General features: G+C 43.1%; 1 protein-coding gene across 7 annotated transcripts in view; it reads right to left on the bottom strand.

Moving 5' to 3' along the window:
- Positions 1-409: 409 nt before the first annotated feature.
- Positions 410-19,866, bottom strand: part of SEMA6A (semaphorin 6A) — a 177,917-nt gene continuing 158,460 nt past the window's right edge. For all 7 annotated transcript variants that reach the window (XM_081930439.1, XM_081930443.1, XM_081930444.1 and 4 more), the window contains one exon: positions 410-4,723. In XM_081930439.1, the coding sequence (XP_081786565.1) occupies positions 3,534-4,723 (1,190 nt within the window). In that variant the 3' untranslated portion in view covers positions 410-3,533. The remainder of the gene's footprint in view (positions 4,724-19,866) is intronic.

Below are 19,866 nucleotides of genomic sequence, written 5' to 3'. Positions count from 1 at the left end.
CCCGCAGTGAGTGTCGCCCAGCTTTTTGTGCCCCCCCCCAGTGGTGACATCCGGGGCGGCCCACCCCCACTGCACCCCCTTCCTCCACCCCTGGCTGGCCCACCGTGGTCTTGCCATGCTGCCCATCTAAGCAGTGCAGCCTTCACATTTTGTGCAGCTGCCTAACCCCAATGTGAGGTTGTGACTTGTAGAGCTGCAGGTGTGTGGCACGACCTTGGCATCTAGTCCTAGCCACTTTTTGTTTAGTGTAGCAAGCCTGAGGATTATGCTGCAAGCTGCTCTTCTGCAACCCACAGAGCCACCAATTATATTCTGTTAGTATCCACATAAACAACAACAACAACAGTTTGTTCTTCTATTTTTGTATTATTTAGCACTAATCAAGAAAGAAGAACCAGGAGACAAAATAGAAGGTAGAACAGTCTGGTTTTATTACTTTATGTCATCAAGAGACTCCACCCCCCCTTACCTTGCCATTTTTTCCTTTTTCTATTTTTAAAATCTTAATTTTTATTTTTATTTTTTTGCTTTCCTTTTTTTTTTAAACAACATACATTTAATCGTGAATCGGATGTTAAGGGAATGTGGAGATGAAGGGAAGTTTGGTGACATCACAATATTTTACAACTTTACAACAAATGAGAGTCCGAATTGGTTGCGTCTAACCAGTGTATAGCAAGAGTGGAAAGCAAAGGCACACTTAGGTCTAAGAAACCTCTTCACGCAAAATGGGGGTGGGGAGAGGTGTCAGGTGGGGGGGAGCAAGGGAAGGATCTGAACAGGAAAAAAAACACCACACTCAAAGTACAAAATGGGCACCTCAAGGTTAACCCAGTCTTTGTCAGGGTGTATATTACAAAGGCAGAGATCTCTGTACAAAGCTGCAGTGATTATTCATTTCTACATGATGACAGAATGCTTTGTTAAGAAGCAGGGAGGGGGCCACCGTGCCCTTCGCAACTCCAGAGGGTTGAGCTTGGGGAGGAAAAGACTGCATTGCTCCTTTTCTTTGCTGATGAGTCCCCTGCCACCTGCAGCTTAGGAAGAAATGAAGAAACAAAGCCAAACGGAAAACCCCAACAAGAAACAGAGCTTTGACTTCAGTAAGCATAGTTCACGAATGGCGGACGAACCAGTTTAGTTAGAGAGGCAGAGTTGAAAGCAGGGAGTATGCAAGCACCATTGGTATACACACTTTGGTTTTGATCATCCAGGCTCGCTAAACGACTGCCTGTGTGCTAACCAACTTGAGAAGTTTTCCTTCCTTTATCATTCAAAAACAAAACGCCCCCTCCTTCCCAAATCCAGCAAAATAAATCCAAGTGAAGTATAAAAACCCTTCTCTTTTAAAAACAAAACAAAACAAAAGCCCCTCCCCTGCAAGCAAAAGAAAAACAAACAAACCAAAATAACTATCTCCTCCCTCTCAGACATTCGATCCAGGCAATATAAAACACACACACTCACACACCACTTTTTGCTACAGTATGTTGACAGAGTTATTAAACACAAAATACATGCCTGTGCATGAACCACCCAGAAATTGTGAGACCATACACACACACACACACACACACACACACACACACACTATGCCCCCACGTTTCAAACCCCACAAATGGGAGCAAATTAAATCAAAGTAGGACCCCCTCCACTTTTTTTTAATTAAAAAAGGGGTTATGCAGCATCCTTTTGGGTTTGCACTACTGTAGCTGTTATTGGGAACCAGCAGGAGCCAGCCTGCTTAATATTAATTTCCATTTCATTTTATGTGCTGTACATAAACGCTGTGCGAGGGTGCCTGTTTTTTTTGTTTTGCTTTGCCAGACAGCACCTAGTGCTTGCCTTCAGTTGACACATCAGACTTTTGATGACAGTCCTCTAATGACTTCTTTGCTGGTTTGTGAATAAGACTACATCACTATGCAGAAGGGATATGAAAAGATTCGGGTAGAAGGAAAAGCCTGCCCGCAGTACAGCAATGATACTGCCAGCATAGCCCAAGGGGTGATCTGAGAACCAAAACTAGAAAAGTCACACTGAAGCGATGTGCATTGTTACTGCCTCGCCTTCTGATGCGCTGGAGTGTCGCTGTTACAGTAACCTCAATATTCTTCCTTGAAATGTGCACGTTCTCCGGAGGAGTAATTGAGGATGGCGATAAATAAATATCTGATTTATTCTAAAGGGAAAGGGGGCACACACGACAGCTCACAAAGATACACAACTGAAGGATGTAAGGCACAAATTTACATGTGGAAGAAAGTAGGGTATTCACAGATGTGTTTTTCCACCAACAAACAACGCTCTCCCCTCCCTGCACTTGTGCGGTTAAGACCGTGAGCTATGCCCGGCAAAAGCCAGCATATGGATGAGTCCACGGCGTTTGTGGGTTTTTGTTTGCCATTTCACATGCAAGGGTGAAATGGGATGGCAGAAAACAAAGCTGGTGCCTTCACAGAAATGATGAGCTATTGACAAAACCATGTTCACAGCAGCGGGGCAAGGAGGGCAGCTTTCAACGCTGCGGCAGGAAGTTACTGTAGGAAGTTAGGAACCTTGTTGTGGAACGGGGTGGTTTCTCTTTGACTACTGCCCGGCACGGAGGCTGGAAGGCAAGCTTATCTGACATTTAAATAAATACTCCCCTGTTTTTGTTTTCCAGAAAGAGATCAGAGAGTCCAAACACAAAAGTTCAGAATTCCACCTTCAACTTATTTAACTCAGTGAATTTATTGGAAAAATAAAAAGAGTTTTAATTACTCCAGTTAATGGGTTTCACGTTAAATAGGCATAATTTTCAACGTATTTTGCTTTTGCTTTTCCTTCTGGAGAGAGCTGCTCATATGATGATATGCAGAAGTAATTTCCTTAGGAATAATAAAAAAAGACAAAAGGATGAACAATAAATAATAGGAGTTACTTGCGTTAACAGTCACATGTTATTCATTAAAAGAGAAGAGGGGTGGAAACCTAGGACAGAGTGGTTGCCCAACATGGCAATCGGCTATAACCAAATGGCTGTAACACTGATGAGCATTTCACAGTACCTGCACAGAGTAAATGTCTGCCACAGTTCAGTTAAGAGTTAGCTTAATCAATGAATTCCTTCCTTCCTTTCCGTTTTCCTTTTGTTTGGGGTTGTCGTTTCCCCCGCTTCCGTCTTTGCTTTCAAAGCACTCAAGTTCCCAGATCCGGAATTGCGCAATGTGCAGTTTCCGAGTGAAGTTATCACAGTCATCATTCGCGGCATGTGTGCTTTTGGCTCAATGTTTTGTGGTTAGTCTTTTGAGTAAAAGAGCTGTTGCATCGTGGGGGTGGGTCCTACAGTTGCAAACCATGTATTGCATGACCCGATTTGTTTACCCCCCCTCCCTTAAAAAATAAAAAATATTCCACTTTCCCCAGAGAGCAATGCATCCACAGGCTCAGGCAGCTTCCCGGTCAGTTGAAAAAGAGCATTGCCGTTGCTAAACACTGCCTTTGTAATGGCGTACTCTGGTCACCTGCTGTTCCCCCCCACCCCACGGTGATTATGTACATGCATCGTTAGGCTTCATGGACGTGGAAAGCGGGGAGAAGGAGGGCTTGGGGGGTACGTCTGGTTTTAACGACGGTGTGCGTTTCAACCCTGATCTTGTCAGCGAGTTGTATGTCGTGAGGCTGGGCTGCCTAGATACAGTCACGGTCTGACCCTGAGCGGCGTGGACCTGTATAGAGTCCACCCTTTGTGGGGCAGGAGGGGGGTTGTCCCCCCTGCCAAAGCTCTGATTTCTCGAGAGGTGGGAAGAATTTGAAGAATTAGTGTTATTCCTTTTGAGAGTGGAGGCCTGGTGATTTCTCGTAAGCGAGTTCGTGGCGTAGTTTCTCTTGTAGTCCACGTTATAAGCGGAAGAATGCATTTCCAGTCGCTTGCCCAGGCCGCCCTGGGCGAGGGAGGCCCCGGGAGGCCCCAGGGAGGCTTCCCTCTGGGGTACTTTGGGGGGCATGCTATCCAGGTTCTCCACCAGGTTCACCCCGTGGTTGGGGCTTTTGCCGCTGAGATGCTCCTTGATGGTTTTGTACTCGAGGGTGGCGTTTTGGTCCTCCATAGCCATCTGCGCCATGTCGCTCATTTTGGGCTGGTCGACGTACTCGTGCTGGTAGCCTTGCTGAGAAATGGGCAGGACGACGACGCTGGGGATGTGGCTGGGAGAAGCCCTGAGAGGGAGGTCTGTGGGGATGACGGGGGATGCCATAGGGGGGATGTCTTTTGTGCAGGCGTTGATGAGGTTCTGGTTCCTCTCCCAGTCTCTGCTGCCGCGGCTGGGCTTCCTCTTCTGCTGCAGCGTCGGGGTCGACTCTGGAGTTGGCAGAGCGGCCAAGTCCAAGTGATGCTGGTCTGCTTTGATGAGCATCTTGGCGGTGCTGCCCGGCGTAGCAAGCTTGCCGTTGTGCATCAGCGGGGTGAGGATGGCTTCCGGCTTTGGCTCTTTGGACTGAGTGTCCCCAAAGAGGCCACTGAGCTTGGTGACGCTGCTCATGGAGCCCCTGCGAGATTGGGTCAGCTCCTTCTCCTTCCTCTGCACGATGGTCACGTCTCTGCGCCGATGGTCGCAGATGCAGTACACTATGATCCCCGAGAAGACAGCCCCCATGACAAAGGCAAGAATGACTGCAATGGCCAGGAGGGTGACCGGCACCAGTTGGTCGTGCCCTTTGAGATAACTCTCCCGAATCACTCCTGCAACAAATATCACAAAGAGGTAAGCAGAGAAGCACAGGGGGAGAAATGGTTACGGTCAGTGTTAATCCATTTAAAGACATTCTCTAGATCAGGGTTTCCCTAACTTGGGTCTCCAGCTGTTGTTGGACTACAACTCCCATCATCCCTAGATAGCACGGCCAGTGGTCAGGGATGATGGGAAATGTAGTCCAAAAACAGCTGGAGACCCAAGTTTGAGAAACCCTGCTGTAGACACAACTCCTGCATTTTAAAAACAACTCTTAAAGATGTGGCGATGAGTGACTCAGGATGGCCCCAATATTGAGTGCTCCTGCAGTAACTGGTCACAACCCAAAGACCAACTGAGGCTATTTTTGAGATAGGTCAAAAGTGGTTTGCCATATGGCACATGAAGTTTGGAGCAGAAGCCCCAAATGAGTTATATTGTTCTTTGGCTCTTGAGGGGGGACCCCTATTATGGGATGGTTGTCTGCATCACATCTAGTTGAGCACTCACGCAAGTTTTAGTCTGGTCTCTTAAGGAAGACCGAGAAAACTCAGCCCTCATCCCCATTCCAAGTGGTGCTTTCCAGTCAAAATTTGAAAAGCAAATGAAACAGCCTCAATGTGTATCTCTCTTTGCAGAGGGTCGTGCCAATCTTTCTTTCCAGAGATCTTCCTCCTGCTTCTGCAGAAACCTTGCCGTTTTATGGTATATTGCAGCTCCTAGGAAATCTCCCTGCAGCAGCTGGCCTTTTTAGCACAGTTAATCCTTTTAAGCGTACAAAAAATAAATTAAAAAAATGATCTGAATATACCCACCAACTACCATACAGAATATTAAGGGAGAAAATGCATAAGTAAATATATTTTTTTTCAGTTGTATAGCCTGCTGTGCACCAAAGCCCTTTAGACCAGCTCACACATACACAACAATGCTTGCAGGGGGAAATGAAGGGGGAAACAAAGGAAAATGTAGGGGGGGAAACCTTGAAACTCTTTCTGGACCAAGGTCATGCTACACAGGTGAAGGACTATTCCTGTATGGTCTCCTCCAATGCAAAAACATTGTTCCCTGCTTTATACATTTAACTGGGGATGCTGCCAAAATTGCGGGACCAAGGAGTAGACAAGTTCCTCTTTCTCAACCTTAGCTAGCCTGCAGTCTGGGTCCTTTGAGTGTACATGTATAGAGATGTGGTACTTGCAGTTTCTCTCCCGCTGAAAAATAGGGTGCAAACTGGGCTGTTAAGTGATGATGTGTTCACATGGAGCACTCAGTTGACACGGGAGCCTATCTCTGCGATGGTGAGACTCACATTTGTGACTCTCTGTCACACTGTTTCAGAGCTTTCTGAAGATGTATAGATGAACCAGGTTTATGTAATAAGGAACCAGACCTGTTTCCCTTCCCCTTGTATTCATCTATGGTCTAAAAGTTAGATCACAGCCGAATACTGAAATCTTGCTTTTAAAAGTCGTGAATCTCTATCAAATTTTGGAGACCATCTGAACCCAATACCAAATTATTATAGTTAAATGTAAAAGTACCATTATTGCAGCAGAGATTGAATGGGACTGGTTTTACTGCATGACAAGGCTTTATGGAAGATACAGATCATTTGTAGAATAAATTGCAATCGTATTTTAACGTCGTTTGCATGCAAACTATCTCCAAAGAATACGGCAGCAGAAATTGAGCCTCATGGAAAGCATTGATAAGCAGCCCTCTAGAATTATTGCTCAGCTGTGATAGATTTGCTGTCCTTTTTAAAATAATAGTGTGTATGCATTTATGGTATATTTGCATTCAAAGCAGGAGCTCAAATGCTTTCTGAAATTATAAAATCCAGTTGTGAAATTAGTTTTGCATGGAAATGATTGCATTGTGACGAGCAATTAATAATTTCATATAAGGAATGAGCAGCAAGGAGAATTTCTCCCTTGGAAAGCAAACGTTAATGCTCTCAGTTGTCTCATGGCCATTTCCCACTGCATAATAGACCTGGGGGAGAGCTAGTTTCATGGGGCTTTCATGTCAGAACTTCTCTGCATGTAAAAAAGGTTACAGAAAAATTATATCCCTCTTTCTGCTCTTTAATGTATATGCCAGGGGTGGAGAACTTCTTGCAGGTTGATCTTGGCCTCCTGGCCTTCCCCATTTGTACCCCAGGCCATTATGTTCAAGCTATACACCCCCCCCCCCACTTACACCTGACAAGGCTGTTTTCTGAAGTTGGTTTCTGAAGTTCCCAAGCTGGGTGTTTGGAGCCTTTGAAGCAGTCTATGAAGTGGCGACCCGGTGCCAGGGCTGGCCCAAGACATTCTGCTGCTCAATGGCACCCCTGCCCCCACTTCAAAGCTCCCAGATCCGCCCCCTTCCCCCTCACCTGCGGGGAGGGAATGAAACGTTCTCTGCCTATAGACTTACTGTGCTCTGTGGCAAATTGTGCACAATTCCAGAGTTGATTTCTGCGGTATGTGTAGCCGATCAACAACCCTAAAAGCCTGCACAGGTTGGTTCTAAAGTAGTGAGTGTTATCAATCCCATGGGAATAAACTGATGCCGAACAATAAAGGACAACACCCAACTAGACAGCTCTGTCCGTGGCTAGACTAAGTATAATTTCTCTGGCTATTTTTGCTCGGAAAATGCCATCAAATGCACTGCAAAGCATGCGACTGTTCCCACAGTGAAGTCATCAGCATGCATCTGTAGAAAAGAGGCTCCAATGATTGTGGTTCTTTACAAAAAGGCTGTTTTCCTCCCCCCGCCTTTTTTTTTTTTTATCACATGCAGTCTGGGAGACCAAAATAGTCTCAACATGTCTGAGTTTGTCTTGTCTGTAATCACAGCTCGAGATGGCAAAACACCAAAGGAAGCCTTAGTGTCTGTGCTCTCTAAAAATAGATTCTGGAGTAGGTTACATGGGGAAAGCAAGTCTGGACCCCAAAGTCAAAATCTTTGCTACGGTTCATTCGTTGGTGCATTGGAAACAAACAGGCCTCTCTTTGTGGCATTACTGCCTCCCTTTAACATTTCACAGATGAAGATAGGGACGTTCTTGTAGTCTTATAACCATCTCACATCAGGGATGCCTCCTCTTCTGGCCATGACATAATGCTGAAGACTTTACATATTCCTGCCATATGCTGTATCAATTTCCTCCTCCACAGCCTATGTGATGTAGGCACATTGAAGCAAGGGTCTGTGTGCAGCTGTAAACCGATTATAACACTTCCCTTCTTTTACAAGTTAAGAATGTTTATTGGGTTGTTAAATCTCACAGTGGATCTGGCCATACCTGTAATGGGATAGCAGCAACTCAAAAAACACCTACGGATGTTTTCTATATGAAGACACACCTCTCCTTCCACCACTGCTTTGGGCCACATGTGTGCTCACTTTCAGAAGTTTAGGAGAGGCATTTCCAATGCCACTCCTTCTTAACAGCAAACTAAGGTGAGGGGCGCAGAAAGAAATGGGGCCAAAATGAGGCCAACATCTTGGCTGTGAGTCCTGGAAGACCTTCTCCCTGCCTTGCAGGCCTTTTCCCACCAGGTCTGACAGGGCCCTGACTGACTCCAGCTACAGAAGCTGAGGCTGTTAAACAAACTCTTGAGCTAGGGTGTTGTTTAGGGTTTCTTATTAGAGGGCTGTGATTCCTATTATTGCTATTAATTTTTTTGCACCTTTATTTTAGATATTCTTATGATCTGTGTGGAAATTGTTCCATTTGGCTGTGTACTTCTTGACATTTTATTTATTGCTTATGACTAATTTTGTCATGCTTGTAATTATGTAATTCATTTCATGTTGTAAGCTGCCCTGAGCATGGTTTGAACTATGGAAAGGCAGCATGCAAACAGAACAATGCATGTATGGCTTAGCACTCTAGGGAAAACCTTGAGGTTTGCTGAAGTACAACATACCTTAAAAAAACGAGAATGCAAGCTGTTTAGAGCTAAAAGCTCTATATAAAGCATCCCAATGAGAATTGAGCATGCTGTGTTGCCACAGAATGCTAAGTGTTACTTGAGCTTCTTACAGCCTACAGTGGGCAGACTTCGGGCTTGTCAGATCTTCTCTGCTTTATAATACAACCCTAACATCTACCACCTGTAAAAAGGTAAAGCCCTGATCATTAGGTCCAGTCGTGGCCGACTCTGGGGTTGCGGCACTCATCTCGTTTTATTGGCTGAGGGAGCCAGCGTACAGCTTCCGGGTCATGTGGCCAGCATGACTAAGCCGCTTCTGGCGAACCAGAGTAGCGCATGGAAACGCCGTTTACCTTCCCGCCGGAGCGGTACCTATTTATCTACTTGCACTTTGAGGTGCTTTCAAACTGCTAGGTTGGCAGGAGCAGGGACCGAGCAACGGGAGCTCGCCCCGCCGTGGGGATTCGAACCACCGACCTTCTGATCAGCAAGTCCTAGGCTCTGTGGTTTAACCCACAGCACCACCCGCGTCCCTTCTCCTGACTGACTTACAGCTGTCTGTAAAATGGTGTAGATTTGTGGGATGACCTGGCCAGGGATGACCCACTCTTGCTTAGGAGGTGAGAACACTGCAACATTTGGTTTGCAGGTCATCTGTGTCTTCAAAAATGGCAAAGCAAGAAGGATGATTCTTCAGAGGCAGAAATAGGGTTCATCTAAGGGAGGCTTTACCAACCTGGTTTCCACCAGATAGCAATTGTGCACCAAAACATTTGGAGGGCACCACATTTAGGAAGGCTATTCTATGGAAATTAGGGACACAGCTGAATTTGAATTTCAGGACCACGATGGCCACTGGATGTTGCTCCTCTATGTTCCATCCTGGCAGGATGTTTTTTATCACCTTTAGCACAAAGCGCAAAACCTGCCAGCAGAACGTCTTGCCAAAAGGCGCCTGTTGTTAAAAACCCACACCATTTACTTAAAAAGCGAACTTTTTAATAGTCTTCAGAGCTGCAGCAACCCAGTGGCCACAGTGAATGGGAAGCTGAGAGCGCAGTGTGGTTTCCTCAGCGGGAATCTGTCATCGTCTTCTTGTTTTCTAATATAATGTGGACCAGATGGCAATGCAATAATTCCGTCTCTCTCTCACTCCCCCCCGGACACACACACACACAAATGTTGGCATAGATGGAAATGGGAGCAAGGCTCGGTAAATGAAATATGATGTGATCATTGGAAGGGATGAAGAGGAAACTGCTAATTGGGATATAAAGTTTCAATGACTAAATGTGCTGCGGTAAGGAGGCAAGCCATGAGTTGTAAACGCAGCAAGCGTGGCGGCTATTTTGAGATTCTCATATTGAAATTGTGCCCGCTGTGGTTGGGTGGGAAGTCGCCCACATCCACTTCCACCGTTTCCAGAATTTGCAAAATTTAATCCTCTTTTGCACATGGGCAACATTTAATTTCCACTACTCCTATTTATATATATATATATATAGATATTAATTAATTTTATTAAATTTCCACAAATTTCACATATAATTCCAATACATAATTATTTTTTTCTTTTATGAGCTGCCCGTCTCATTTTCCATGGTGTTTCTTCATTCTATCTATTTGCTGTACCCTATCTTCTTTATTTTATACCATAACCCTAATATGATACTCTCTATTTCTGTTGCTCATAGTTCAAATCCTGTTTGCAAATTCATCATATTATATTTCTTTAAATAGTCTAAAGAAAGCTTCCATTCTTCCATAAAACAATCATCATTAAGTTCTCTTATTTTATTTGCAGGTAGCCATCTGATCTTATTTTGATTTTAATCCGATTTTAAGCTGTATTTCAGTCGATTGCTGAATTTTATGTCTTAATGTATTATATATTTTGATGTTAGCCACCCTGAGCTTGGTTCTGGCTGGGGAGGGTGGGATATAAATAAAATTATTATTATTATTATTATTATTATTATTATTATTATTATTAATGATTAGCTTTGCTGTTTCAGCATAGTTACTCCATTTTTGTGGGGAACACCTTTGTAATTATGGGTGATATCCAGTCATACTCATGAGTAGCCCCACTGATTGTCAATGGACTTCATTCCATCAGGCCTACTCATCGAGTATGGCTAATGTTGGGTATCAACCCAAATGTTATTGTCTGGCGCCATTCATCCCTACAGTGGAGCTTTAAGTGATATCATATCATTTCTGAAACTCAGTGAATGTAGCGTTCAATGTTGCCTTCAGCACCATGTGTTCCTAAGATTATTTCATGTCAGGAAACTTGAATATCACTTCCAAGTCTCCCTGCCATCCCCTGCTAGGCTGGGACTTCCTAAATGTGTGAATTTAAAACAGATTTGAGTCTTGTTATGTGCAATGGAAGTTAAAACCAAGAAATGCTTAAGTGAAAAGAAATTGTGCACGCTTCGAAACATATTCAGGGATACATAAACCATCTAGCTTGTTCTTTTACAGACTTACCCTGGAGGATGCTTTGTTGCTTAAGATGCAAATGCCTTTTCGACTCTTAATCCCGTGCTGTAGGTTCTTTTAGATCTTTATATACATTTTAGGACCTTTCTGCTACGGCTGGGATGAGCTAAAACACATCCAGCTGTTTACTTTGGGAAAAGCTCAAAGCAGCTGGGATACATTAGATTTCTATATGCTTATGAGAATATAGCTTACTGCAGGGTTCCTGACTAATTGCAGCCTATATCTTATCTTCATGGGTCCCATTTCAAGGAACATTATTTCTCTGATGGCACAAAACAAATGGGATGTTGCCACCAAGGCCCTGTTGCAAATGTAAGGAATGCTATTGTGAATTCTGGGTTCCTGGAAATTTTTTAGTTGTGCTTTGCTCCTCTCCTGTCTGTCACCCACCTGCACAGGGAAACTGTCACATGAGCAGGAACTCGGAAAGAGCTCCTTTGCTGTAGCTTTCTAAAACCCATGGAGGCATCTCAAGCCAACAACCCCTAAGGGAAAGTAGCAAGTATTTTTGTTTCTCTCTTTTGGTTTAACTTAAGAGTGCTTGACACTTATTTAATCCCAACAGCCTTTTAAAAATTGAATAGGGAACTGCTGTGAACGGATAAGGGGCTGTACACACACAGCACCTTTAAAAAGCAAACTCAAAAGACATTCTTTCCCTCACAATAATTCTGGGCCCTGTAGTTTGTGAAGGATAGCTGGGAATTGTAACTTGGTGAGTGAACTATAGGGCCCAGAATTCTTTAAGGAGAAGAATGCGCTTTGGATGTGTTTTTAGTGTGTACAGTTCCCCGTAGTGCATGCCCCAGCATGAAATTGGATGGAAGGAAGCTGTGAACCAAATGTCTGGTGTTTTGTCATGAACAGGGAAGCAAAGTTCAGAGGATGATACAAATCACCCTGGTTTAACATGACAGTGTCAGTTCATGCCTACCTCTGTCCCCTGCTTATGAGATGACACTGAGGACTCGGAATCCACACGACACTCATGGTTGTGTAAAGGCAGGGAGAGTGCAATTAATAAACATATTTAAAATATATTTATTGTCCCTCCTACATCACACTAAGCCAAGCAAAATGTGAACAGGTGGAACTAATTACCCAACCCTTGGATTAAATATCTCAGGTAGCTAATTAATAGGCATTTGCCCCATGCAGAACATCCTCTGAGATTCTTGGAAAAGTGCTAATAAGCTGTCAAAAAACCAGCTGAAAGGCAGACCTTGGCTCTTGGAATTAGTCCCCTCCGTTTCAAAAAGTGTGATTTATAGGAGTTAATGATGAGAGATTGATGCAGTCTGGTGGTGGAAAATCAAATACGCAGAACGTGCCACTGAGAGTATTTATTGTGTATTTGGAGACAGATAGCAAAGAGGGTTGCCGAGAGGTTAACTTGCTTCTCTGAGGCAATATTATAATAAAAGACATGCTCTCTTGTTGGATGAATTTATCTCTGAGATAGAATCTGAAGCCTGAAGTAAATCCAGGGAACAGATTTTGCTGGGTGGAGGGTAGTGGATGGGGCAGAATGTAAGGGCATTATGCTTCCCTTCTCTTAAAACAACTCCATGACCTTGAATAATTTCAGTGAACCCCCAAAAATTTAATTTGGAAGTACAATGCGTGTGTGTTACAGAATCAGCAGTGTTACCTGCTCTTACGTTGCACATCTTCTTGGCCTAAGCATTTATCCTGAGATATAAGCCTTGTAAATATACAACTTTATTTATGGGATCAAAGAGCCCCATGGGTTAACTAATTTGCTCCTGTTTCACTTCAGTTCATTGTCAAACTGGATGCAAATCCTGAACCCATTTACCTGGGAGTAAGCCCCTCTTGAACTCAGTGGAACTTGCTTCTGAGTAATAATATAACTATTATTTTTTTAAAAAAATATTTTTATATGTGTTGGAAGTACAATGTGGTAATAATAATAAATAATGAAGTATATGATTAGCTAGGTTAACCTGAGGAATTTAAATTTTCAATAACAGGTGCAGCCCTCACACTATTGCTGAAATATGCACCCTAAGCTTCCACTGACAGCCTTGGACTTCAACCAGATGCATGCAAATCTAAAGGTAAGTCCCAGCGAACACAGCAGGACTTCTGCATGCTTAGATTCATACAACGAGACTCATATGTACCTCTCTTGTGTGTGTGGGTTGATTCCCACTCATATTCACTCCAAAATTAAGAATGGGAATACGGCTAATCAGTTTTTAAATAGCAACGAAGAAACAGCATTTTGTGAAACTATGAACTCTCAGTCTCATCCTGCATATATTTTGAGCCCTCTTAACTGGCAACGAACTCTGCATTTACATATTGTCTGTCCTATGAATATGGCGCATTAGGGTCTTGATCCAACCACCTTAAACCACCGCTATTGTGCTGACATGAAAGGCGGGATACCTGGGGCCCTGCTTATTGACACCACCAACAGGGTAAGTTGCCTTGGGGCAAGGAAGCTGACTAGGGTTCTTTAATTCTGGAAATCCATTTTCACTAGTTAATCATGGACTAATGCAATGAGAAGTTGGAAAAAAGGTGGGGCCATTGTTTCAAAGCATCCACATAAAGTATTTAGTTTTAAGATAAAGCACGGGAGGGTTGTTTTTTTTAACTAAGCAGGGTAAAAACTGTATCCAGGAGTATACAACTCAAAGCGGACTACTAGCATGAAAAATCCATCTTGAGTCTTGCTGAGACTGTGCCTAAGACATCTCTTCCAATGCCCATATCGAAGCAAACACAGGAAAACGCCCTTGGAAATGCCTCTGCAAATTTTGCACTATGGCTCTGAAAGGGCATGAATGTTTTATGGAGAAAAACCCTGGATGTTGTCTTGGTAGGAGTGTGCTGTTCTGTGTACGTTTAATCTGTGTTGTGATCCCTTAAATCTCAGGAGACCTTTAAAAGGTTAGTGGCGAAAGATACAATTGCTTTGTGCCATGCTGACAGAGTCTATAGGCTTAGAACAACAATAGAGTAGCAGCTAGAAGACGAAGCCAGAAATTAAATTTCCAGCGTTTTGCTAGCAGATTGCTCAAATGCCTTTCCTGCATCTAGTGTCCGTCAATAACACTGCTGTTGGCTTGCTTAATGAGATGTTTGTGTTTGGCAAATACTTTGAACCATAGCCATCACTGGAACAAAGCCTGATTGGATGGTATATATGAGTTGGAAAGGGGCTAGAGGAACAAAATTTGCCAAGGCTTTTGTTGGTATTGTGCTACTGGATTAGCTAATGACATGGATACGTATAAGCTATTTTATCTTAGGCATCCCCACCCCCACACATCTGAAGATCTTCGAATGGGGCCAAAGAGAAAATGAACAAAAATGGGCAATAAAATATTGGGAGCCCATTCTATAACATGGCACTAAAGTATCCTGGACTACAGAGGTCTATAACTTTCCTTGATTGGGACACTCTACTTCTGTTAATGCAGCCCATAATAGCATTAGCTTTTTCACTGCTGCATCGCACTGTTGACTCATGTTAAGCTTGTGGTCTACTAAGACCCTTTGATCCTTTTCACATGTACTATTGTTAAGCCAGGTGTCCCCACCTTATATTTATGCTGCTGGTTATTCCTGCCTCAGTACAGAACCTTACACTTGTCCCTACTGAAATTCATTTTGTTAGTTTTGGCCCAGTCTCCAATCTGTTTTGGTCACCTTGAATCCAGGGTCTATCTTCTGCAGCATTAGCTACTCCTCCTAGTTTGGTGTCATCTACAAGTTTGATGAACACCCCCCCCCCCAATTTCTTCATCCAAGTTGCTTATAAAGACATTGAACAACAACAGGGCCTGTGGCACACCACTTGTCACTTTATTTCCAGGATGGCAAGGGACCATTAGTGAGCAGTCTTTGGGTTTGGTCAGTCAACCAGCTACAAATCCACCTTGTTTTTGTACTTGTCAGGAAGCTGGGAGCTGCAAAATGCCTGCCAGAGGTGCATCTCCACTGCTCCTTTTTGGCGCCAATCTGCAGAAGGGTGGCAGGCACTGAGGGGCACTTCCCTGTGGAGCATTTGGCGCTCCAGCTGCCTCACAGATGAAGAGGTAAAGACAGCCTGTATGCTTCCAGCCACATCAGATCCAAGTTGGAGGTAAGGAGCAGAGGTACCTGCTTGTCCCTGACCACATCCTGTGTTTCAAAGATATGCAGTATTAGGTCAGGGGACAAGACCCTGCCCCTTGGGGGAAGGGGCATAACTTGTCCGCAACACAATGTTTGTTGGCCCTGATGAGTGAGAATGCCAAGAGCGAGAGTGCAAGGATTAGAACCTACAGCACGTTTTGGTTGCATTGGGGTCAGCCTCAGCCTTGACGTAGAGAGGATAAAAAAATAATAATCTCCCCATTCTTTAATAACTTGCTATGCATTTTGGAATGAAAAATGGGCTTACATTTTGCAAGATGATGGGGTCCTATCGGTGTTTTCTGAGTCTCTTTCCTAATTCTAAATCTAACGGGAAGGATGCCAGTGCAATATCATTATGATGTCATTGATTGCTCCACGATGGTAGGAAAACCTTTAGCATGAATCACAAAACGCATCAAGTGACTAATAGAGATTACACAGCTATTTGGCAAGTGATGACGTACCACAACATGCAAATAGCCATTTGGTAAACTGGTCCCCTGCTTTATCTTGCTGGTGCTTTTTTTCCTGCTAAGGGGTGAGGAAAGCCTTTTATTTCTGCACTTGAATCAGAAATCTGTGATAAAATTCTCCTTACCACTAGGCAGGGCGATGCAGGCGCCCAGCTTACTAAGTGGTTACTTGCGCAGTCGTCTGTATTCACTCATATTAACTGGTTAATAATGTGATACAGTGCAGTTGCAGTCTTAATGTTTGTTTGCTAGGATCAGGCTGTAAATATATTCTTGTGTAGTCCTCAAGTGGGCAAACATGCCATCCCCATTTTAATTTTGTGAGAAACAACACAGGATAAAGCATACAGGGCAAGATGGGGTGGAGCCTGTTACTCTTATTTTCGAAGCAATTGCCTGCTCAGTTAAGCAATTCCACGCTTGCCCATCATTGCTAAAAACACAGAATAAAAACTGATAACTTGCAAACAGATTTCACTGGCTTATTTTGGCTGTATGGAAGGATTTAAGAACTGGTGAAGAAATCCAATTTTGCCCTTTAGAGAACCTTAATCAGGTGATGTCTTGAGACTTCAGGTGTCCTACAACAATGCTAAATTCTGACACTGTGCTTAGAATTTACAGAAAATGATGGGTCTTAATTAGGGGGCCACCAGAATTTAGGTTGTCATAAAATTATTACAAGCCCTGATTAAGTAATGCAATCATTGAGGCTAAACACATTCCATAAAAAGCTAATAAGAAAGATGAATTATTCAAATATCCATAAGAATATTTCCATTTAAGTGTAAACCAGCAGTAATTTAACAGCATAAATATGCTCAGTGATTCTTTTCATGTTGTTACAGCATTTAAAGGGTTTTAAATATGAACCAGCAAATTATTCCCTCTCCCCAGATTTGTACATGTGCCATGGTGTTGCCAGTAGCATAAGTGGGATGGCTAAACAATTATTTGTTGCTGGGCTCCATGGGATGAATATTAATTCAGTATGGATACAAGTCACTCAAGGTGAAGCTCTCTTTGAATTAAGTGCTTATGGAACTTTCTGTCCTTGAAATAAATGGAATTTAAACACATGGAACCGAATCACTGAATGTCATGGTTCACATTTGGTGCCACACTGACTTAGAGTCAACTTGGTACATGACATCAACGATTTGTTTTGCCCGTCAGAAGCCACATGAGATGCTTTTACGACTTACAGAGGACATGTTGCTTGGGGAGAAAGACTTTAACTGCTTCCTCCAATGTCCTTTCCTAAATGTAAATTGTCTGTCTGAATATGCTAATACTTCAATGGATAGTTGGTTGGGAGAGACCAGATGGCAGCTTTGGGAAGGAAAGGGTTAACCACATCTCATAGAACCCAATCTATAAAGCAGCTGGTCTGACCCTAAGTCTCACCTTTTTAGATAGGCTTTTAGATGCTAATGGGTTAAGTCATTTTATGATGCTGCAAAGTATATTATGATGTAATTTATGTGGGTTTTTTTTTAAAAAAATGTTTTTGCTTTCAATGTGTTTTGTTTTATATTACCTTCTTTTTTTGTAGACCAGCCTCTGACCATTTTAGTAAAGCGTGGAACAGAAATACCGTACTTTTTGCTCTATAAGACTCACTTTTTCCCTTCTAAAAAGTAAGGGGAAATGTGTCTGTGTCTTATGGAGCAAATGCAGGCTGCGCAGCTATCCCAGAAGCCAGAACAGCAAGAGGGATCGCTGCTTTCACTGCACAGCGATCCCTCTTGCTGTTCTGGCTTCTGAGATTCAGAATATTTTTTTTCTTGTTTTCCTCCTCCAAAAACTAGGTGCGTCTGGTGGTCTGGTGCGTCTTATAGAGCAAAAAATACGGTATATTAATAAAAATAAATAAGCAGGTACAAGCTGATAATAATTTTTGGGGGGTGGGGACCTCATATGGGAAGCAAGCACATTTTAAAGGCAAAGCACACACTTCAGAATACCTTCAAGTTTAGCCTATCTCCAGAATAATTTGGGAGAGACTGGCTGGAGGAAGAGGATAAATGGCTTCTTAGTAAAGGCCCTGCTCCTTTTATTTCAAACAGCAGACAAGCTTGCTCAGTCACCAAAGACGGCTCAATCGCTCCAGTGCTTGTTTGCCTGCCTCATATTTCCTTGCCATTTTGCTCAAAGCTCAAAGGGCATTAAGCAGGTCCATTTTTTATGAAAACACTGCCCAGCTGCTGGGACTTGAATCAAACACCTGAAGTGTCAGTCACTGAGGCAAGTATTTGAGCTGTTTTCTAGATGCTCTGTGGTCGCCTTTGACAAGTTGCCAGAGTGAAAAAGGAAAAAACAGATGCACGAAACTGACCTGCAAATTTGAGATTCATGCCTGCTTTAGCTAGATGAATCTGTGCACCTAGGTGCGGATATTGCTTGGATAGATCACAAAGGCATATTTCTTTGTTTTATATATATATAAAAGTTACAGCCCTGTCTTCGCATGCATTTACATATCATGAAGCCAACCCTGGATTAATGGAATAAATCTGCTTCTGGGAATCAGTTTTGTGTTGTGAAAAATCTACTAACCATGGGGCAAGATGGTGATTCGGTGGTGGTTAAAACTGGTAAAGCAACATTGCATGTTCTGCTACCATACACACACTCAACATTATGAGCCGTGTTTACTGCTTTGCACACTTTGAATCTGGGTCAGTTCCTATGAAGGAATGAGCTTTGACTCATAGTGTGGCAATGCGATAGTCCTTTTTGGCTTTTGATAACTGTCACTCATCAGTTTGCTCTGATACTTAGTGCTGTTCCTCTTTATCTCTTAACAAAACTTCTCATGCAGCTATTCTGTGCACACTCTGGAAGGACACTGCTTCCATCTCATTTTTCATCGGTTTCTCATTATTTCACTTTAATCCCTTTCCTATCAACTCATAGAACCTTTTCATTTTAAAACTATCTTTAAATCTCCAGTGCAATTTTGAAAAATTCCTTTTATGGCTCGCATGAATAATATGTATTTTATAAACAAGGATGTTTTCAATAATTTGATTGTTATTCTTAAGGGGGCATAATCTATAGGGCTTTATACAGGTCAGACTTCAAATGTGAGAAGTATTTTTATTGGGATCTAAATGAGGATACAGAACTTTTGTAATGTATTAAAAAATGAGGTTCCTCACGGAAAGCAAAAAAATAAATAAAATTCCTGCATGTATGAAATACTACTCGGATTACAATTACAAAATTTCTTACTTTTTGTCGCAGGCCTCTGCCAGATGTGAGGAAAACAGCGGAAATGGAGACAGACAGGGCTAATTCTGCCATGTTGTGCTATTTTGAAACTCCATCACCCCAAGCGTGAGAAATACACTGCCGTAAAACCAGCTCAACAAAGGAGAGAATCTGCCTTTTTCTTTAATGTCGCGTTTTCAAGGGTTTGCTTTTGATGTCGGTTGTCAGAATGGTTTACTAAAATGAGAGTGGCTCCAGCCATATGTGTCTTAGGCACAGAGCTCCTTCCTGGCCCCAAAAGATGGAACTGATTATGCAGCTGCTACTTGAACTGACACAGCTTTTCAACATCATTTGCCCATTCATCATTTACACCCAGAGCCTCAGTAGGCCGTAGGGTATTCAGCTGAGGAGGACACTTCCAAGTCCATTTTGGTGGAAAGCTAGTGAAGGATTCTTTGCCAGCAGAAGAATACATCAACTTTTAAAAAACAACAACGACAGGTAATATACAGCCTTTTCTTTCAAAGTCCTTGAATCTATTTAGTAACACTAAATAATTGGGCTTTTTGGGTGTCTTCTGAGTGCTATCTCCATCAACACTGATTAAATTATGGTTTGAACAGTAGAAACACTATAAAGTGATACAGTGGTACCTCACAAGACGAATGCCTCGCAAGACGGAAAACTCGCAAGAAGAGTTTTCCATTTTTCGAGGTGCTTCGCCAGACGAATTTCCCTATGGGCTTCCTTCGCAAGACGAAAGCCCATAGGGAAATCTCCGGGGACAGCGGGGAAGCGCAGCTCGTCTTCCCCACTGTCCTCGGACCTCCTCCGAAGGCTGGCGGTGGGGCGGAGAGACCTCCT

This window comes from Podarcis melisellensis (assembly GCF_964234715.1).
Source record: "Podarcis melisellensis genome assembly, chromosome: 11".
Lineage (NCBI taxonomy): Eukaryota > Metazoa > Chordata > Lepidosauria > Squamata > Lacertidae > Podarcis > Podarcis melisellensis.
This window is presented reverse-complemented; position numbering and strand designations above follow the sequence as displayed.